Raw genomic sequence first — 22956 nt, 5'->3', positions numbered from 1 at the left:
CCAAGCTGCTGCTTTGGCTACTTTCTTTGGATTTTTCACTTTTGTGTTATATCAGCTGGGTTATACTGCAAGCCACAGAAACCAACTCTGGCTGATTTAGCAAAAAAGGAAGAGAATGGAAGGATGGGGGCAGTTCACAAAAAAAGCCAAAATACCTGAGCCTGAACAAGGCCAGAAACCAGGAGAGCATCAGGAATCTGGGCAGGAAAAATAAGGGAAAGTTCCTAGCTCCGTCATCAGAACAGTTAATGTGTACTTTAAAATGGTCCATCCTTGAATGCTGTAGTCACCATTCAGATCCCAAGAAAGTTGGATGGGCATATGATTCAGCTAGGCCAGCCCATGGTAAGGGGTGTTGCCTGGTCAGGGGCCTCCTAATTGATATTAATAAAGAAACCATGGAAGGAAGGAAAATGATTTCTCAAAGAAAGCAGTACCAAGGGGTGCCTGACTGGCTCAGTCAGTAGAGCATGTGACTCTTGATTTCAGTGGCATGAGTTCAAACCCCAAGCTGGGTGTAGAGCCTACTTTAAAAAAAGAAAGAAATCAGTATCAAAAGAAGGAAGGGAGGTGAGGTATTGCTAGGCATAATAGAGCAGGTGTCATGGATAAAGGGAACTATATTCTTCTAACTGGAAATTGAAGTACTTAGTCTGAATATTTTCCAGAATATTGAAAAATGGGAGCCATCTAAAGCTTTGCACAATGTCAGGGTCTTCCATTCACATAATTCTGCAGCATTCTCTTGGTTTATGTGAATACTCTCTGCTTAGAATTATACAGGCCATCCCCCAGATCCAGGATGTGGAGTTGTTGCCTTTTTAGGGGTCACTCAGAGTTCATGCTTACGTACCAGATTTCATGCTTAGGTACCCTATTAGAAGTCAGCAGAGATGGTAATTGGGTTCCTTGAAGAATCCATATGGGGATACCCTTGATGCAGCCATCTTAGAAGGCTCAAATACTAAACTCATTCACACTAAACTGGCAGATTTTACAGGACATTCCCCTGTCTGGTATTTGTAGCACTAAATAGCACAATCAAGGCTTTTACATAATGTAAATAATTTGCATGTGTGTTTAGTGTTGATGAAGCTTTATGTGATTTCAACCTGTATTTACTAGGTTTAGATTCAGTGACTTAGTTGGCCAACCTGTAACCTTTTTTTAACCTTCATTGAAATATGCTATATGTGCAATAAAATGTGCCCACTTTAAGTGTATGGTTCTGTGAGTTTTGACAAAAGAATCCTGTAACTGCCACTACAAACAAGAAATAAAGCATTTCTGTCACACCAGAAAGAACCTTCTTGCCCTTTGCAGTCAACCTCCTCCATCGTGGTAAATGCTGATAAAATTTTCATCATTGTAGATTAGCTTTGCCTCCTGTAGAACTTCGTATTAAATGGAATCACACTGTGTGTCGCTTATTTGTCCAATTTCTTTTACTCAACATAAAGTTTTTGAGATTCAACCAAGTTGTGTATTTATCAACAGTCTGTATTAGTGAGAAGCATCCTGTTATATGATTATACCACACTTTATCCATTTACCTGTTGATGGACATTTGCGTTGTTTCTGGTTCTAGTCTACTATGGATAAAGCTGCTGTGAACACTTGTGTACCAGTATTTATGTGGGCATGTGTTTTCTTTTCCCTTGGATAAACACCTAGGAGTGGAATGGCTGGGTCATTATGTTAAATATATGGTTAACTTTATAAGAAACTAGCAGTTATTTTCCAAAGTGGTTGTACTATTTTATACTCACCGTTAGTGTATGGGAGTTCCAACTGCTTTACATTTTCACCAACGCTAGGTATTACTGGTCTTTTAAATTTTACCTTTTATAGAGGGTGTGAAAGTAGTATCTCATTGGGTTTTAATATACATTTCCTTGACGATGAATGATGTTGAGCATCTTTTCATATGTAAAACAGCCATTTATCTTCTAATGTGAAGTGTCTATTCAAATCTTTTGCCTGTTTTTAAACCGGGTTGACTTATTATTGAATTGAAGAGCTCTCAATATATTCCGGAAATAAATCCTTTGTCAGATTTATATGTTATGAAAATTTCCCATCTGTGGCTTGCATTTTTCATTTTCTTAACACTACCCTTTGAAGAAGAGAAATTTTTAATTTTGATGAAGACCAAATTATAAAATTTTTCTTTTATTCGTGCATTTAGTGGTGTGTCTACAAAATCTTTGCATATCCCAAGGTCATGAAGACTTTTTTGAATGTTTTCTTCTAGAAGTTTTTATAGTTTTAGGCTTAGGAAGCACTTCAAGGTAATATATTTCAAAGCTCCATTTTTCCATATGTGTATCCAATTCTAGCACCATTTCTTGAAAAAGACTACCTTTTCTCTATTGAACTGCTTTGGCATCTTTGTTGAAAATCAATTGACGATACATTTGTGAGTCTATTTCTAACCTCTTGATTATTTTTTTGTAATTGAAGTATAATTTACATGCCATAACATTAATTTTTAAAAGTGTATAAGTCAGTGGTTTTTAGTATATTCATAAGGCTATACAACCATTGTCAGTATTTAATTACAGAAGATTTTCATCACCTCAGAAAGAAACTCCACACCCACTACCAATATCTCCCCATTCCTCCCTTCCCCTAGCCTTTGACAACCCCTGGTCTACTCTCTGTCTCTATGGATTTGTGAATTACAGGCGTTTCATATAAATCAAATCATACAATGTGTGGCTTTTTGTGTCTGGCTTCTTTCACTTAGTATAATATTTTCAAGATTTACCCATATTGTAGCACATATCACTACTTCAATTTTTTTTATTGGATTCTATTCCATCCTACGATCTATGTCTTCTCTTCACTAAATACCACACAGTCCTGATTATTGAGGCTAAGTCTTGAAATCAGGTAATGTTAGTCTTCCATCTTTGTTCTTCTTTTTCAAAATTGTTTTGCCTATTTTAGGTCCTTTGAATTTCCATATGCACTTTTAATTAGTTTATCAGTTTCTGCAAAAGAGCCAGCTAGGATGATGATTGGAATTATACTGAATTGACATCTTCACAATAATGGGTCTACTAATTTGTGAATTGGATATCTCTACTTAAGTCTAATTTATTTCAGCAATATATTTTAGTTTTAGTGTACAAGTCTTGTCCTTATTTTTTTTTTAAGATTTATTTATTTGAGGGGGGAGGGGACAAAGGAGAGGGAGAGAGAAACTTAAGCAGACTCTATGCTGAGCTGGGAGCCTGACGTGAAGCTTGATCTCACAACCCTGAGATCATGACCTGAGCCAAAAACAGGAGTCAGATGCTCAGCCAGCTGTGTCACCTAGGTGCCCCCCCAAGTCCTGTACTTATTTTGTTCAATTTAATCTCATTTATTTCATGTTCTTTGATGCTGTTACAAATAGTATTTTGTAAAATTTTTATTTTCTAGCATGTAGAAATATAATTGATTTTTGAATATTGACTTTGCATCCTGAGAACTTGCTAAATTAACTTATTAATGCTAATAGGTTTTTGGAATATTCCTTAGGTTTTTCTACATATACAATCATTTTGTCTGCAAATAAAGACAGTTTTAGTTCTTCCTCTTCTTTTTTTTTTAAATCTGTGTGCCTTTTATTTCTTTTTCTTGCCTTATTGCACTGACTAGGACATCCAATCAGATGTTCAGTAGTAGTCATGAGAGAGGGTATCCTTGCCTTCCTAGGGGAAGAATGTTCATTGACCATTAAGTATGGTGTTAGCTGCAGCTTCTCATAGATGTCCTTTTCTGTGTTGAGGAAGTTCTATTTCTAGTTTGTGGAGAGTTTTTATCTAAATAAGTCACATGTTAAGTTTGGTCACATACTTTTTCTGTATCTACTGAAGAGATCTTTTTTCTCCTTTATTCTGTTAATGTGCTGAATTACAGTGACTGATGTTTTTCTAATTAAACCAACCTTGCAATCCTGAAATGCTTATCCCACCCCCTTGGTCATAGTGTATTATTTTATCTTGCTAATACTTTATCTTGCTAATGCTTTCTTAAGGATTTTTGCATCTGTATTTTTGGAAAGAGATCACTTTTGTAATTTTCTTCTAATGCCTTTGTCTGGGTTTAGTATCAGGGCAAAGCTCGCCTCATAAAATAATGAATTGAGAAGTATTCCCATCTCTGCTTTGTGAAAGAGTTTACAAAAACACAATTTGTCTTGATTTGCATGTACTGTGTGTATTAGTAAACATTTTACTGGATGACAGTGGGGAGGGAAAGATAGCTGCAGGACCAGTCAGTTTGTCAGTCTGAACAAGACTGTTTGAGCCATTCTTTAAGCCCATGGTTACTTCCAGAGATGGTGAATTAAATTGTAAACCTACCAGGTCTTTAATGCCAGACACAGAGAGCAGAGGCTTTTAGAGCACCCACGATGTGACAAGTACCACTGGAAAGATAATCTGAGTATTTTCCAAAGCAAATGTGTCTGCCAAAATAAAGCCACGTTTCACATACCTATCAAGTTGTGGTATGAATTAAGTCAAGGGAAAGAGAAATAAAAAATAAAGATCATAGATTGGACTCTTTAGTGATCTCATTAATGAGATGAAATTGAGATGAATGCACATGAAGTATTTAATAACAATTTTTTAAAAAGGAGAGAAGCTGTTTTTTTTTTTTTAGTTCAGCTGTTTAAGAGAAATGACAGCCAGATCAAAAATTCAAAGACGGGTGCTCTGAGAAGGGTGAGCGAAGGATGGGTTCATACGTTCAAGAAAGGCTTCCCACAGGAAGAGAGATTTAGATGAGGTCAGTAAAGAGAGAACCAAAGATAGTATCAGGGGGGTTAGGCCAAGCCTCCCTGGCAAGAAACCAGAAGCATGTATTGGGTGGAGAGTGAATTAAGGTGCAGTGCTCCTGGGCCTCCATAGCTCCTGGGAAATCTTTTAGGTAAATGCACCTGTAAAGCCATTGCCTGTTCTTGTGTTTCTCCCTCCTAGTAGACTAAGAGCCTCTTGAGTGCACGGAACATGTTTACTCATCTATGAATCCCCAGCACTTGGTACAGAACCTAGTGTACATTAGGTGCTCAGTTGTCATTGAATAAACGAGTGGATGAAGAGAATTACTGCCTACGTGAAAAATCAAGGGTACAAGTGTCTCATGGGGTTGACCTTGGCTTTGGAACCACATAGAGCAGTCAATGTACTAGCTTGTGGGAGTAACATCTCAGCAGATAGATCCCTTAGAGGAAAGCTGATGTTTCACTCTGAACTTGTGCTCTTTCTGCTTTACCGGTCATACTCAATTCTGGCTTCCTGCTAGGATCACCTGGGGTGTTTAAACACAGATGCCTGAGCCCCATCTCAGACTGATTAAATCAGAATCTCCAGAAGCTGTGCCCAAGATCTTTCTTTTTAAAGCTCCCCAGGTGATCCTAAAATCATCCAGGATTGAGAACCACTATGGTACACTGTTGCTTTTGTTTGAGATAACTAAATGGGCTTTTAAGGGTGTCAGCTGTAAATGACTAAACTTGCAGTATAAATGTTTATTAATGCCACATTGTAATTATATCCACCAAGATTTCCACTCTCTCCCTCTGTTGGATGTCCTTTAAACAAAAGACTACAAGTCTTTTACATCTTTATGAACAGAATTAGAAAAACCAAGAACAACATTTGCCAACTGAGGAGAAGTGAAGTTGTGAAATTCTGGGGTGGTGTTGCTCTAGTGTATTGCTGCTCACAAATTACCCCTGTTCAAGCGCTGGGTCTGAAGAAGAATTTCAGGGTCACTATTCTTTATTTCATTTTCTGGTGCTTTTTAAAAAATCTGCACCTGTGTTCAGTCTGCATATTTTTTTTTAGCAATTTCCACCTTATAAATTCTACCAGATACACAGTTTTGTAAGAAATGTGGTATAACAAGCAAATTGTTTCTAATGGGAAGCCTTAGAACTGAGTCAAAAGTAAAATAAGGTGTGCACACTAGCATGAATGTGCATTTTGGGAAAGGCATAGCTCTAATCAGACACTCGGGGGTCCAGATCCAAAATTGTTTAATAATCAATGCTTTTAGTCTAAATACCTTCTCTGCACAAAATTCAAGGTCATGTGTGAGCTGGCTCCTGCGTACGCACCCAATGCCATCTGCTACCGCTCTCCCTTGTTTTCTATGGACCAGCAATACAGATATGCTTGTAGCATCCAGAATGTGCCGTATTCTCTCACTGTTCTGGGTTTTCGTATGGGCCATTTGCCTGGCCTGGAGTGACAGTCCTGTCCTCTGTTTGCTTTGTATGGTTAGGTGTCACTTATAGAGCTCTTCTTCTTAGACTCTGTCCTGGACAATGTCTGCTCCCTCCACTCCCACTGTGCCTTCTTGCATTTATTGTATTCTGCTGTAATTGTTGGTTTACAGCTGTCTCCCCATCTGGATGATAGCTCCTTTAAGGGTGTGCCGGTCTTGGCATTCATGCCCAGCTCCTAACTTAACATCTGTCATGTAGAATGCACACAAGGGATCTAATAGCTATAGGACAAATATGTGGCCTTTTCACTTTCAGGTGCTCTTGATCAAACTACAGAATGGATAAAAGAATCTGTAAATGAAGAACTACTTTCTCTTTCTGAGACTGCTTTAACTCCTGGGGCTGAAAACAGCTCTAAGCCAAGCCTGAGCCCTACACTGGTGCTAAATAACAGTTATTTAAAACTGTTACATTGGGATTATCAGAAAAAAGAATTACCAGAGGTGAGTGGGTTTTTTTTTTTTCTTCCCTCAAGTTCTCCAATATTTTAATTCTCAAGTTCGATCTGTGCATCAGCTAGTCTGTCTAGTGTTGCATGTGGTTTAATGACTTTCCTGAAATCAGATAGAAATGGGAGTTTGGATGTGACATTGCTTGTTTTATATTTTCATGGTATTGAGCTTCCCTTTCTATTTTTACATTTAAAATAAATATGCTAGACACTCATGACAGATGGAGCACGTCTTCAGGAACTGACAGAAAAGCTGAATCAATTGAAAATTATTGCCTGCCTGTCCCTAATTACCAACAACATGGTGGGTGCTCTTACAGAAGGCCTCCCTGAGCTTGCAAACAGGTTAAAAAGGATTTCAGCTGTTCTACTCGAAGGCATGAACAAAGAGTAAGTTCCAAGTGTTTTTATCTGCTCATCCTCATATTAAGGATCTACATGTGTTTCAGAGATGGTGAATAATCCTGGATGTCTGGGTGTGGTATTTAGGACTGTACTTTAGAGAAGCTTATCTTACACCTTCTTTTTCTAGAATTTCTTTTAATATCTCTGGAGGTTTAGATGTCCTTTCATAAGAAGGGAGAGATCTTTTCCATGACAAATGCCAGGGTGAGTGTCCTATTTCTGCTTAGGTTGGGCATGTGCAAGAGCTCTTCTTTGCCGGTGCTGTGGAACAAACAAAAATTACAATTCCAAGCTGAGGGTTTAGAAAGCCCTATCAGGGAGGCTTTCCTACTCAGTTGTTCTGACTCCATCATTTTTCTGCAATGGAATGTTTACCAATTTGACTGATCCAGCCTGCTATGAACTCTTCAGTAGAAGTAGTGACATCCTGTCCTTCAGAGATGTCACACAAGTCCAGTGAAGCTCTTGTTTTTGCTAAATTCATTGCCCAGTATCAGACCTTGGATTTCATTTAGATCGTCCTGTTGCAAATCCTGTCCAAGTCAGAAAATTTCTAGTCTTAGTCAATGACCAGAAGTTTTCGTGGGTCTTATATGGGTCAGCTCCTCCTGCTGGTTCCCCTTTCAGGGGCTTTCAAGGCCTTACATTGTTCATTCCTGTCTTTGAAGGAATCCCTCCATCCTCCTGCTCATTACTCAGAAAGCATGTAAGACTCCTTGATAAAATCCTAGCATATTAAGAGCCAACAGTACCCTGAGTGATTATAGCATCCAAAGTTGTCAGAGAGAGGATAGGATTTGCCTTGGGCTGCATAGCGAGAAAAAAGGCAAATCAAGGCCTAAGGCCTGGTCCAACTGTGTCAAGGCCCTGCCCTTTCTACTGTTTCTGTGCTAATCAGCCAAGCTCATTTACTTCGCATTCCAGGACCTAAGACCTATAATGAAAAGAAACCTTCTCTAGGTTTGCAGCTGGTCTTACCTTAGCATTTCCCTACACGGGGTAACTATTACTTTCCAGAAATTTTTATTAAGCCTTTAGAGAACCCACAGTGCTGCTTAAGTATTCATATAAAGCATATAGCAAAGTGGTTACTGAGAAGTCAAGCTTCAGGTCAGATAGACCACGGTTTAAGTCCCAGCTGTGCTATTGACTTGTTAGGTACCCTTGAACAAGTTCCCGAATCACTCTGAGCCTCATTTTCTCACTTGCAAAAAGGGATAATTGTGCCTACTTACAAATGTGGGAACTTAAGATGATTCATTGTGAAGCACTTAGTGCAGGTGTCTGGCACATGGTGCGCGATAAATGTTCACTTTTAATAACTAGTTAGTTGTTAAATCATCTCTTTATAGATGCTCTGCCTCTCCGATTGCTTCATTGTTTTAATCCCCCACACCCACCCCTGTTCTCTTATCCTCTGATTTCCATTCTGCACAAAGTTATCTTAAAGACCATTTCTGGATAGTGAGAGACCATTTTCAATCATCGTTCCCCAATAGCGTGGACCCAACACATGCCCTTTCTAATTACCTCTTTTTTCTTACCTCTTAAGTAACCCACTGCCAATTACTTTTTATGGTTTTCTGGGATTTTTGATTGGTTACTTGAAAGTAACAATAGGAAGGAGCTTCTTACCTTTGATCATGATAGGCCAAGAATTTTAGGTACTTTGTTATTATGGTATAAACCTCTAAATATCTTCATTTCTTATGGGCTTTTTTTTTTAAGATTTATTTGTTTATTTTAGGGAGAGAGAGAGAGAGAGAGAGAGAGAGAGAGATCACAAGCAGTGGGAGGGGCAGAACAAGAGCGAGAAAGAGAACCTCAAGCAGACTCCGGCTGAGTGCAGAGCCCAATACAAGGCTTGGTCCCAGGATCTGGGGATCATGACCTGAGCCAAAATCAAGAGTTGGCTGCTTAACTGATTGAGGCACCCAGGCGTCCCTTCATTTCTTGTTTTTCATTGGTTTTATAGATTCACTGTTCAGGCATGGGTAAAGGAATCGATTCTTCATTTTATAAGCATAGATTTAACAACAACAACAAAATCTATGAATGAATCTGCTCAAAAAGGTTTATTTTAAGAAGTAAATAGGTATTTTCTGATGGTCCTGCATGAAAATGGTGTTGCAGACTTATTTTCAGGGACCACACTTTTCTGACTCTGCCTTCCTAACTAAACAGTACCTACATAATTGAATGGTTTTAAGCATTTAAAAATCTGCTACACATAGGTTTGGTGCTTGTGAGGAGTTACTATAGTCTAAGTTCATGCTAATGGAAGTACTTACTGTGTGTAAATGAAAAGTGACAGACATTTGAAAAAAGTTGGTATATTAAAAAATATTTAAAAACTGCTGAACAAGAAAACTATTCCTGATGCGATTTTGTTTTATGCCTTTTTTTTAGGACCTTTAACTTGAAGGAAGTCCTGAATTCTATCGGTGTTCAGACTTGTGTTGAGGTTAACAAGGCCCTGGTGGAGAGAGATTTATCCATTTTAAATGCGGAGGCCCAAGCTAATCTCATAGGTCAATTTTCAAGCATCGAAGAGGAGGACAATCCTATCTGGTCCTTGATTGGTGGGTCCTCGTGTTTTCAGTGGTTTCCACTTCAATTCAAATTTGCTTTAACTTGCTGGTTTTGACTAATGTCAAGTGTCAGTTACATTTTAGTCTCATATAGATGACCTGTTCCTTTTGGAGAATAAATATTAAAAACATAAAGAAAGAAATTGTACTTTCAAAGGTCTGGGACTCACTGCTTCTTCTGTGTATATATGTAACAGAGTGGGGGAATGTTCCAGGGCCTTCTGTCTTACTATCCATCCAAGAGATTTTTATGAAGAAAATACCATAATGCTACCAGTATGTTAAAATCCTAGATCAGTGTGACAATCCAAACCAGCTGGCAATATGCTCAAGAAAGTAGATGCCAGTTCTGCTGTGAGCGAGGCTAAGCGAGCTGAGGCCTCTTTCTCAGCCAGGTTTAAAGAGACAATGAGTAAAGAGGCTGTGGAACTGGGGGGCATGGTGGTGGGCTTTTCTGGTACTTGATTCCAAGGCAAGTGACCCTCTCTGTGTCACGTTGTGTTGGTGAGTTGGAAAAGTGGAGAATGCATCAGTTGGGACTCTCTGTGACCTGTGACAGAACTGAACTAGCTTAAGCAAAAAGGAAGTGCCTTTGCTCCTGTAACCAACCAGAGCAGAGCAGGGCTGGCTCCTACGTGGCATAGTCAGAGCTCAGACTGTGTCACTGGTGCTAGTCTCCCCAGCTCCTGCCTTCAGCACTGCCTCCCTTCAGGCTGGCTATCTTCACGGATTGACTCTTTCCATCATGGCAAGACTGCTTCAGCTCCAGCCTGTACCTTTCCGTATTGCAGTCAAGCGGAAAGCAAGGTGTTGGCTTCACTGTTAGCCCAAATAATGACCCCAGAATTGAGTCTCATTGGCTCCCGTTGGCATGACTGTAGATCAAGTCACATTCTTGAATCAGTCTTGGTGGCCAGAGAGGAAGGAACTGGAGCTTGAGATGTGTGTTCAGTTCCTGGAGCCAGGGTGAGTCCACTTTCCCTGCAACACCTGGTCTGAGAGGGAAGAGAGGATTTGCCCCAGACCAAATCAGGGTGCTATGGCCAGAAGGAGGGGGAGAAGGTGATGTGGGGCACAAAGCAAGTGTCTGCTATAGAGAGTGAGGAATAAAGACCAGAAGGAGGAAAAGAGCATAGAATTGGAACTATGGACTAATCTGCAAGTTCTCAAAGTACAACACTGACTTTCCTAAGAGTACAAATACTTGTCATTATTATTTTTGAGGCTCTCACATAGTTTCTCTCATCCTTACCCCTGGGGACATGGAATGCTGGAGATCTAGGCCCCTAAAAGCTCAAGGCTTTAACCCCTCCCCAGAAAGGAGTAGTGCTGGTTGCAGCACTGTGGGTTACCAAGAGATCACTCTGGACAACAGTGACAAGCACAGCATAGCTGCAGTGACTCGGGGCTGAGGCCTTCTGTGCATGCCTTCACTGCTGACCCCTGTGTGTCCTCCTGGCCCTTCATCTCCAGCAGAACAGCCCATACCTGGGAGGAGGAGGGGCAGACTGTCTGCAGTCTCTGCCACATACCACTGGCCCCCACTAGTGTGCAGGCCTTGTGAGCATGGAATGCATGTCTCTTGTCTTCTGTGTCCCTGTACCAGGCTGGACCCACAGATGACATTTAATAAGTACAGTTGACCCTTGAACAACACGCGTTTGTACTGCACAGGTTCCCTTATATGCAGATTTACTTTGATACAGTACTGTAAATGTATTTTCTCTTCCTTATAATTTTCTTAATAACATTTTCTATTCTCTAGCTTATTTTAAGAGTAAAGTATATGATACATGTATAAAATATGTATTAATCAACTATGTTATTAGTAAGGCTTCTGGTCAACAGTAGGCTATTAGTATTTAGGCTTTTGGGGAGTCAAAAGTTATATGCAAATTTTTGACTGCGTGGGAGGGGTCAGTGCTCCTCACCACCATGTTGTTCAAGGATCAACTGTATTTGAGCAAGGGGGGAGTGCATCAGAGACTTAGACTGGGTACGTACCTCACATAACTAACTGGCTACAGACAAGGGACTCTGAATGAGCCAGTCTGACTCCAGAGCTCATATTCTTAACCACTCCTGGTGGGCACTCTAGTCAGAACTGGAGCCCTGCTGTTGGTTGGCATGGTGGCCGGAGCATCCAGGTGTCCTCTGTGCCCTTGCTTTAGATAAGGGAAGCACTTGCAATTTCAGAAGGAAGGGAGCTGGGATGCCCTAGCTAGATGCCCCACCCCAAGGTGGCCTCTTAAAATTTGGTAAAGCACCTTTTTTTTTTTCCACCCAGCTATCCCCAGTCCAACTTCCCTGCTGTTTTGCAAACTGGACGCATTTTTAACCTAATTCAAAGTATCGTTGCCTAGAAACTCGAATGACTCATTTGAGCAGCTCTCCTTCGACTCTGGAAGCCAAGGGCACGCCTTTGGCAGGGTCTCAGTTTGGCTGCTCCTAACTGGACAAACACTTCTGTCATTTTAGTCTTGGCCTAAAAACTGACTCATCCACGGAGGAGACAGAACTTCTTGTCAGCATAATAACAGTTTTGAAAGAGTTTCTTTCTTTCTTTTTTTTTTTTAAGATTTTATTTTTTTATTTATTTGACAGAGAGAGAAACACAGCGAGAAAGGGAACACAAGCAGGGGCAGAGGGAGAGGGAGAAGCAGGCTTTCCACAGAGCAAGGAGCCCGATGTAGGGCTTGATCCCAGGACCCTGGGATCATGAACCGAGCCGAAGGCAGACGCTTTACAACTGAGCCACCCAGGCGCCCCTGAAAGAGTTTCTTTCTTTAAACAAGCTTGCAGGAAGGTGTTTGGACCATATCTGTGATGAAAACAGACCTGGTCTCCTGAGAGTCAGGCAACCAGTCTAACGGGAAATTTAGTACACAATTGACTAATTTTCTGCTTGCAGAAGGGTTGGAGTTAAGCACTCAGAGGAACCCCGGGGACTTAAGAAGGACCAGTTAGCCTTGGTTTTCCTTCCCTGTTTGTGGTACCCATAGTCTGCCTTCTTTTGTTCTTTTCTTTTTTTCCCCAAGATTTTGTTTATTTGAGAGAGAAAGGGAGAGGGCACAAAGCGGGGTAGGAAGGTGGGGAGAGGGAGAAACAGACTTTGTGCTGAGCAGGGAGCCTGATGCTGGGCTTGATTCCAGGACCCCAGGATCATGACCTGAGCCAAAGGCAGACACTTAACCAACTGAGCCACCCAGGTGCCCCTGCCTTCTTTTGTTCTTGATGTGCTGTTTCTTTAGAATGGGATTACAACTCCCACTGTGTTCTTAGCCTTTTAAAAAGATAACTAGAAAAGGTTTCTTTCAAATCAGCTTTTTTCAGATGCATATGAAAACTAGGGAAAAATTATTTATAGATTACCTGCTATGTAGATTATTTGCATGTTTGTAGCTATCTCTGTTTTTTAAAAGTAATTTTCAGTTGTATAAGTGATACTTACATGATTTCTTCTTGTTGACGAATTATGAGTGATGCCAAGTCCTCTTTGACTGTCCACCCCATTTCTCGCTGACTCTGTTGGATGTATTCACCTTTACAGAGCTTTTTCATTCCATTCTCAGTTCAGTCAGCATCTGTGATGTGCCTGCCACGTGTCAGACCAGGGATTTGAAGATAAAAAAGACACAGCCCTCACCCTCAGGCAACTCTACGTGTAAGAAGAGAGAGAGAGAGAGAGAGAGACATATGTTCTCAAGTAACTGTAATACGGCATGATTGTCTGACGGATGTTAGGGAAAGCCACAGAAAGGAAGTAACTTTAGGCTTGGCATTGAAGGATGTTTTGGACTTTGAGCAGAGATGAGATGAGATGACAGGGAAGGGTCGTCTAGTAAGAGAAAACAGTTCTGGCTAAGACAAGACATGCGACATTGGGAACTTAGAATTCTAGGTCAGACCTAGCTGCAATGTGTGACTTTTGGGAGAAGTGTTTGGAGACAAGAGTTTTATTAATGTCATCATGGTCCATATCCTATGAACTGTGTTCTCTTTAGTAAGCTTTCCTTTGTGAGGTTTCCATTTCCAAAGCCAAAAGAAGTCCTTGGGGCACTGTGGCCTGTAGTGGGTCTGGACTGTCTGGTACTGTTTGTCTGATACTATTGCAGCCTCATTTACTTATGCATTTCATCCTTTTGTAAAGTCGCCTCACATGCAGATGCGTTGAAGCAGGGAAGTAGGAGGATGGCGAAGATGGACAACTGGAGTGCCAGTTGGGGCAGCCCCTCATTGCCTCCAGATTGTTGGCCATAGGTGGGGCAACTGTATAATTTATTGTCCAAACCAAGACACTTTTTAGAGCATTCTTGTTAATTATGCCAGCACAACAGGTGTAAACTCTGAGTGTCCTGGGAAAACCTGGATGTGTGGTCACCCTGGTCATGTGGTAATTTGGGCCCCCAAGTTTGCATCTCTACATTTTTCAAGAGGAACCAGAAATTTGGATTTCTATGTGAAATCCCCTGATTTTAAAGTTTCTATTTCTAAGCCCCCCACCCCCCGCAAAAAAACCATTGTGTGGGGCTGAACTAGCAGTGCCAGTTTACAAACTCAGCTTTCATGTACATGACTAAAATCATGTACATTAAGTATTAAGTTTTTTGTAGAAGAGTCCCTGTCCTACTCCAGAAGTGCTCTACATTTTTTTGTCTACATTGCTGTGTAACAAGGCACCTCAAACTCCAGAGCTTAAAAAAACCCCACAAATATAGTGTTGTTCACAGGTCTGCGGGGCACCTGGGTAGTTCATCTGGTCTTGCTTATGCAGTCAGCTGTGGCTTGGGTAGGTAGCTCTGCTGATCTTGCCTGGACTCTCTCAAGTGTTTGCAAGCTTGTTGTCTCTAGGTTGGTCTAGGATGGCCTCAGATGGAACAGCTGGGCTTCCCACGATGTGGTCTCTCATCCAGCCCAGGTTTATTCACGTGCAGTGGTGGGTAGAGAAAGCAGGTGTGAACCATGGCACTTGGAGCCTCTGCATGCAACTAGCATCCCAGCACTTCTGCCACATTCTCTATCAGCCAAAACAAGCCATAAGGCCAGCCCCAGTTCAAGACATGGGGAAACAGTCTCCAGCTTTCGATTTGAAGAGCTGCAAAGCTACCTCATAAAGAGCGTGGATACAGGGAGGGCAAAGAATTGAGAATATTATTGCAATTCACCTACCATAATTACTATTCTTCTTAAAGATTTTATTTATTTGACAGAGAGATAGAGAGCACAAGTAGGCAGAGCAGTAGGCAGAGGGAGAGGGAGAAGCAGGCTCCCCACTGAGCAGGGAGCCCGACGTGGGGCTCGATCTCAGGACCCTGGGATCATGACCTGAGCTGAAGGCAGCCGCTTAACTGACTGAGCCACCCAGGCGCCCCCATAATTACTATTCTCATTTCTTTTTAAAAATCATGTTCTTTAATAATGGGAGAGATAAAGATATCTTCTTTTTCCCCAGATAAACGAATCCAACTATACATGAAAAGCCTACTTTGTCTTCCAAGTCCTCAAAAATGCATGCCTCCCGTGCCAGGAGGCCTTGCTGTCATTCAACAGGAGCTAGAAGTGCTAGGCTCTCAATATGCAAACATTGTGAATCTCAACAAACAAGTGTACGGACCATTTTATGCAAATATACTTCGAAAGCTGCTCTTCGGTGAGGAAGCCATGGGAAAGGCGGATGCCTCATCTTCTAACTAAGGAGGAACTGACATTGGATGTGAGGTTGGAAATCCAGCACTTTGGTACCCAGTCTCTTTCCACCAGTGGCATTACAGATGCGACACATTCTTAGTCCTTTTCATGGTGCAGTGTTAGCCTGAATTTGTGAAATCTGGTAATATTAGTGTTGCAGAAAACATGCACATCATATAGACCCTATTCATGCATCATTTTCAAGTTCAAAAGAGATGTTTTTAATGGACAGAAAGCAATTTGTAATTAATTATATTACCTATATAATACTTGTAAATGTTTTCTTAAGTATTCATATATGGCTTATTCATTCAACTTTAAGGAGTTGTATTTCCTCACTTGTCACTATCAAATCTAATGATTTTTAATTTTGGTACAACTTCTTAAAGGATTGGAAGTCGTGAGAATCACCAAGGGGACTGATGTTCTGAATAAATGATGTGAAGTAAGCATAATTGTATTTGAAATGTACAATTAAATATTATTAATGTGTAACAGAAACTTACATAGTAAGTCTTCAAATTCCACAAATGTACCAAATCACATATTACCAATTGTCAGTATTTGTCTAGAACTTAAATTTGTTAAAAATATTTTAAAGCTATGTACAAATTTTAGATAAAACTTGTTCATTTAGTGAAAATAGAAAAAAAATCCCTTCCAAAATTTTATTCTAGAGGTTGGTTTTTCTGCCTGCAACTTATCCTGCCCTCTGAGAGAAACAACTTTTGCACAAATATCTTAGTGAATGTCCTTGCATTTCTCAGGCCATAGGTAAGGTTTATATAAGATTTTGATATTTTTACATAAGGCAGGAGTGGTTTGAATTGATTTATTTATAATAAGAAGGGAAGTTAACAATAAAACCAGATCCCCAGGGAGATCACTGTTCTCAGTGAAGTTCACATCTGAAAAAGAAATAGTCCAAACTTTGGATTTTTTTTAACCATATAACTTGCTAGCAAATGCCCCCTGTGCTGATTAAATTCTTACCCCGCTGTGACCAAGATGCTCTTCTAAGTCTCATTATCATTTGACATTCTCAAGCATTAAAGCAAAACTTGGCCAAGTCGGCACTGGCTGTCATCGGGCCTTTAGAGAAATCGGCTTGTCCTGGAGTTGAATACTTCTTTTGAAATGTTAAGGGAAACACTCCAGTCTGGGCAGACTCCATCTAGAAAGTACTTTATTCCCATCAAACACATTTTGGTTATTTTGTTCTCTAAGGACTCACTGAATCTTCATAGTCTGGTGGGGAAGAGTGTGTAGGACGTAAAAAGGAGCATTCCTTTCTTACCTCCTTCTCCTCACTATGACTTCCACCATTATGGTGCTACTTAATTATTTGATAAAGTTCTAGGAAATGATTGTGTGGATAAATTACCTCCGAACTTTACATTTTGGAGGGATCTGACAAAATTTGAGGAAATTTTGAAAGTCCTTTTTTTTTTCCTCACAATGACCAATATATAAATCAGCCATTCTAACCATCTGAGCAGCTGTGTATAAGTAACTTCTCCTGAAGAGCACATCACTGGTGTTACCCGTTTTCCGCCCCCTGTTCCTGTATTTCCCTTCCGCCCGTGTTGCCCTGTGCTTAGAAACTATAAGGTGCTGAAGATTTTTGTTTTCATTTTCACTTAAGTTGAAGTAGTTTTCAACTCTGTTCACTTTGGAGTATGGGTGGCAGGGAGGGTCTGACATGGAAAAGTAATAGGTAGTGTGACTTCTCGTTGCTTTCTGAGGTAAACTGTATACTTAACAGGAAGACCAGGTGGTGTGCTTTTTTTACCATCAGATTGGAATCCAGCTGGTATTCTTATATACTTGATTATATCGCAATTGCCAGCAGGAAAACAATGTGCAGACATTTTTTTTAAATGCATTTTAAATGAAGGGCATTCTGCTGCTTTATTTTTCCTTTTTTAAGTCCCAAAGTAAATCTCAATGTCTCAAGTCTGGATTTAAGCAACTACATTTATTAGGATTTTAAAAGCATATCCCTTAGCATGTTGTTTTGTGTTTTGTGGTTTTTTTGTTTTGTTTTACTTAAGTGTTTACTTCTACTTTTGAAGTTTTCTTAACGTCTTGTTTTGTAATGTCAGTTTTATTAAACACCATACACACATTTTCATTCTTCTGCTAAAACATGTATTGTGTGCACTAGTTAAATTTTAAAACATTAAAAATTATTTCAAGATAGCCAGTGTCTCTTTGTTTTCTAAACCACCTTTGGGTAGCTCAGGGCTGGATATTGTACAGTCTTTATTGTAGTTGTTCTAGAATGATTCTTCTGGTGATTGTCAGAGCCTTAAAGAGATCAGGTCATGGTCACTCAGTCGGTCAGTCAACAAATACCTACTAAGCATATACTATATGCCCAGGGGTATCCTACGTGTTGTGATACACAGTGACTAGACAAGACACTGTCCTCAAGAAGCTTATAGCCTAGTAACAAGGACAAACTTGTGAACAATCACAACAAAGTGTAATATGGGCCATAAAACAAGTACACATAGTGCTAGAGGTAATACCATCAAATTCTATTTCATGGAGATTGTTTTTGAGCTACAACAGAAAGGATAGGCAGGAATTGCCAAGGGGCTGAGAAAGGGGAAGGCACAATAGGCCAAGGGCATGGTGAGTACAGTGGTGTGGAGAAATGGCAAGCCAAGGGCCAGCACCCAGTAGAAAAGTAAAAGTGAGGGGAGGCAAAACGAGAGAGGTAAAAAGGTTCTGGGATGTTATGCTAAAATTTGTGGGTTTTGGCCTGAAATAGATGAAGAATTTGAATCTTTTGAAACAGGAGAGAGTTATGTTTTAGAAATTATGTATTTGGAAATTGTGTTTTGGAAAGATTACCCTGGCAAAGAACAGTTGCTGTTGGTGCTGGAATATTCCTCTGCATGGAGTGTGTACACATACATGCACTCACACATGAACACATGGTTTAAGGAACAGAAATGGACCCACACCAACTGAAGCAGAAAGGGAGCTTATTGCTTAGCTATTAAGTACCTCACAGAATCTTCTTAATCTGGGGAATCAGGCTTGGAAAATGGGTAGGAACCAGGGCAATGCAAGCTACAGGACTCTGGCCAAGCTGGATTCAGTCTTACGGCTTCAGAGACTGATTTCTCAACTGTCCTTGCTTCGCTTCATTTGCTCAAGATTTAAAGTCCCAGATATCAACAAGCAGAAGAATCTAGAACAAGTGCCCGGGCTCTGATTTGCAGGGGAGTGAATGAGGGAGTAGCTGACCCTTAGACTCCCATGGTCCCATCAAAGTCACCCAACTAGAGATGTCTTCCAAATGGACAAGGTTTGTTGAGGAACAGAAAGAGAAGAAGAAAAAAAAAACCCACCATCATGTACATTTGTGAGGTCTTTAAAATTTGAATGTGAGAAATGTGTGAGCTCACCCAATATAGCATTGCCTCTGAGAATAACACCGTAAGATGATTCAAGGAAGGGTATAGGCATGCAAAGTCAGCCTTTATTGGTGTGTGCAGATGAACTGTTGAACAAATAGCTCCCCATCTCAGTGGCCTCATAGACCCACATTTCTCAAATTATACTTCAAAGCAGGGGGTAGGTTGGTGGGCTCTCGGGGAGGTGCTACTCCATTCAGCCCTTCAGAAGGCCAACTTCCATCCATCCTGTGACTGATGTCCCCCTAGCTCTTCAAAGTCTCCAGTCACTCAGAAGATAGGGAAAGAAAAGGGTTGCCCACTTCCACTGATGGTTCATCGGCCAGAACTCAATCACGTGGCCTCATCTAACTGCAAGGGAGGCAGGACAAGATGCCGAGGAAGAAGAGGCTGATTTGGATATATTGGTCAGTATTAGCAGTCTCTACCTTGGGTTCTTCTAGCTTCCTTCAATAAGCCCCATGAATCTTCTCTTTCTGAAGAAAGGTTTAAAGCCATGCCTGCTCTGATCTTTGACTAGTAGTTCTCCAGAGCACTGTGTTGAGAGGATTTTGAAGCCAGGTCCAGGATAAGCAGTAGAGAGCGCTGTGTCTGCTTGGCGTAGTATGCCACCTGTGCGGGGTGCACCACCTGTTGTGCAATGTATTTTTATTTCTAACTCGAACCCTTCTTTTTTTTTTTCTAAAGATTTTATTTTTATTTATTTGAGAGAGAGAGAGAGAGAAACAGCATGAGAGGGGAGAAGGTCAGAGGGAGAAGCAGGCTCCCCGCTGAGCCGGGAGCCTGATGTGGGACTCGATCCCAGGACTCCGGGATCATGACCCGAGCCGAAGGCAGTTGCTTAACCAACTGAGCCACCCAGGCACCCATAACTCGAACCCTTCTTGAAACTGAAGTTCAGCCTGTTCCACCTCTGGGGATGGTAAGTTCCAAAATTTTCCACTCATTGTTTAGTGAAAGTAGCATGGGACTGAGAGTCACAAGACCTGAGTTTGAATTCACTTCCTCTACTTAATAGCTATATGAACTCATGCCAGTTTCCTTAATTTCCTTACCAGTTTCCTACCCTACCTCACAGAGATGCTGTGAGAATCAAATGAGATAATGTATTCAAAATTGTCTGCAAACTCCAAAGAATAATGTCATCAGAATACATTAAAATAACTGTAATTTATTAGTCCTAAATCTCCTTCAAGCTTCAGGAGGTTTTAGTACTGTGAGCTGTGATGGTCAAGTACTTAAATACATCAGAACAGAGATGGTCATATCCCATCAGAACCATGGTTCATTAAGCCCAGTATTGTCACTGGCAGAGCTCAAGGGTATGCAGAAGGCAGCAGTAATTGTCCTTGGTGACAGCTGCAAAGGAAAGTGACAAACCCAACATGTTCTAGTTGTATCTAGTTAGTAATCACTTGTGATTTGATCTTTTATTTTTAAGATTTTATTTATTTAACAGAAAGAGACACAGCCAGAGAGGGAACACAAGCAGGGGGAGTGGGAGAAGGAGAAGCAGGCTTCCCCGCGGAGCAGGGAGCCCGATGCGGGGCTTGATTCCAGGACGCTGGGATCATGACCTGAGCCGAAGGCAGACGCTTAACCGACTGAGCCACCCAGCGCCCCTGATTTGATCTTTTAGAAAGTATGCTTGTATTACTAACTTGTGTCCTCTTGTTCTCTGTTTTTGGGGTGAAGCTTTCTCTTTCTCATTTCTGAGCTTACTATGTCAGCCTCTTTCAGATTTCAAGGGAAAGGGGCCGAGGGATTTATTGCAAGGTTTTATAAAGAAGAAAACCCAGATTCTGTCTTCAGCAGCCACACTGGCAGGCAAGGAATACTCTAAGCACTTCATACACCTGATCTCCTATAACTGCACAACACCCTGGGAGGCAGGCTTTATCACTATTTCCATATAGGCAAAATGAGACTCCAGATTGGCCAAGGAAGTTGTCCAAGGTTACAGAGCTGGTGAGTGTCTGTGAACCCAGAGAGTCTTACCCTGGAAAGTGTGCTCTTAAACTACTTGCTATGTAGGTTTCCTAAGGTCATCCAATCAAAATTATTTCTCACTGCTTCCAAAAGCTTCCTTGGCGTTTTACTTCTCTGCTTCTTTCTGTGGCTGCCCTCCCTTCTGGTCCTTCTTAATAACATCCCAGAGAGAAATGATTGAGTCTACTTGCCATTGGTCAGTATGGTCACTCCTCTCTCCCACTATCCTGCATTGGGTAGGGGTCTCATGCCTGACAAGCCACCTCGGCTCCCCTACCTGGCTGTCTTTGACAGGTTCCTGGCCCTATCGGTTCTCCCAGGACGGCCCGATCTCATGACACAATGCAAGGCTTTTCAGAAAAGGGGTTTGTGGGCGTATCAAGCAGCAAGAGGTTTTTGGACCATCCCCCCTTGCTCAAAATGCCGGTTGTTCTCTGATTAGAGGCTTCTGTCCATGTTCAGCCTCACCTTGCTGTTTGTGAAATGATAGGCTTCATGGACTCCCTCTTTGCCCTTGCCTGTCCAGACTGAAGAGCCCATGTTCTTTCCCCAACATTGTTCTAGTCTTTGCTAGTTCTATCATGAATTTATTCAGGTTTAGAAATCAGGATCATGCATGTGTTCTCCCAGTCTGGATGCATCAAGGTTTTGAAGAAGAGAGGACAATCCTTTGTTTCTAGTGTCTTCATGTTGAAGCCTCTCAAAGTAAGGTCTGATTTCTTTAACATGGCATAAAGGCCAATAATGGCCCAGCCCCGATAGATCTTTCCAGTGTCATTGACAGACACTTCCCTATAGACAAGCCCTATGGAGAGCCACACTCAATTGTCAGGATGTGGTACTGTGTAAAGCTCTCATGCCATTGCTCACGCTGTTTTTCTCTGCTTGAAATGTCTTCTGCCACCCCATCCATTCAGTGTGGTATTATGATAGAGTGGTTGAAAGCATGAGCTCTGGGGTCAGATAATTATGGATTTAAATTCCAGCTCTGCTTGGCAAATTTCTTAATCCCTATGAACCTTAGTCTTTTCCCCTGTCAAGTGGAGATAATCATACTTACCTCCCAGCAGTTGATCATTACATCAGAGAATGCACACAAAGTGGTTATTCCAATGCCTGGCATAGAGTAAATGATCAGTAAATGAAAGTCCAACTTGGACACCTCTGTTTTTCCTCTTTCTTTTGCCCCTATTTCCCCTACCCACCTCCCCATGGTCACCTTCTCATCTGACTATTGCAGCACTTTATACTTAAATGATAGCACTGTATTCCAAGATGTCAGCCATCTTTCCCTCCAAGATTTCCCTTCCCAAAATGCCCGGCCTTCTACTCAAACCATGAGTCTTTTTGCACTAATATCTCAGGAAAAGGATGTGACAGCAGAAAACAGAGAACTCAGGAGACTGCTTCTGGCTTATTGGTTTTTAAAATTCAGTTCCTTAGGGCATAAGAAAGAAGTCATGGGTTGACCTGGGAGCAAATGCCAATACCTGGCAGAGAGGGCGGGAGGGGGGAGGCAGGTGCAGCAAGGGAAGGATTGCACGGATCGTGGCAGCTGTGGTCTAAGGGCCCCGACACCACTCAGCGTCAGCTAATTGTTCCCATGCAGGATTCTGGGACCCCTGCTACCTGATCCATCTCTTTTCAAGAGAAACTAAAAAAACAAAACAAAACAAAAAATAAGTATTTTTAAACATGAAATATCAAATTTATTAATACTCACTGCATTATTTTCTTTCAAATTACTTATTCAACAAAAATTTATTCAGGAGCAAACATGGGTTAGAACCTGGGAATGCAAAGACAAACGAGAGAGTTCCTGTTCCAGGAGCTCTGGGTCTGAAGAAGAGCTAGATGCATAAACAGAGGATACGGTATCCAGCGATATGTCTTATGTTGGACAGTGATTCCCAAAGTGTGATCCCTGGGCCAGCAGCATCAGCAACACTTGGGAACTTACTGGAACTACAAATCTATAGGCCCCAGCTCAAACCTGTCTAATACGAAAATTGAGGTTGTTTTAAGTTCTCCAGGTGATTCAGATGCTAAAATTGGAGAAGCACTTTGAGCGTGGAAAGCCAAGAGGACTCTGGAGCAGTAAGCCAACACATCTGG

General features: G+C 41.2%; 1 protein-coding gene across 4 annotated transcripts in view; it reads left to right on the top strand.

Moving 5' to 3' along the window:
• The window catches only part of TCP11L2 (t-complex 11 like 2), a 48216-nt gene extending 30593 nt beyond the window's left edge, over positions 1-17623 (top strand). For all 4 annotated transcript variants that reach the window (XM_025882359.2, XM_025882358.2, XM_073900357.1 and 1 more), the window contains 4 exons: positions 6542-6729; positions 6946-7127; positions 9552-9724; positions 15186-17623. In XM_025882359.2, the coding sequence (XP_025738144.1) occupies positions 6542-6729; positions 6946-7127; positions 9552-9724; positions 15186-15427 (785 nt within the window). In that variant the 3' untranslated portion in view covers positions 15428-17623. The remainder of the gene's footprint in view (positions 1-6541; positions 6730-6945; positions 7128-9551; positions 9725-15185) is intronic.
• Positions 17624-22956: the final 5333 nt, after the last annotated feature.

Source organism: Callorhinus ursinus, unplaced genomic scaffold, assembly GCF_003265705.2.
Source record: "Callorhinus ursinus isolate GAN/ISIS: 27379988/994484 unplaced genomic scaffold, GSC_fseal_2.0 scaffold14, whole genome shotgun sequence".
Classification (NCBI taxonomy): Eukaryota; Metazoa; Chordata; class Mammalia; order Carnivora; family Otariidae; genus Callorhinus; species Callorhinus ursinus.
Note: the sequence above shows the minus strand (reverse complement) of the source record. Positions and strands in the feature narration are given on the sequence as shown.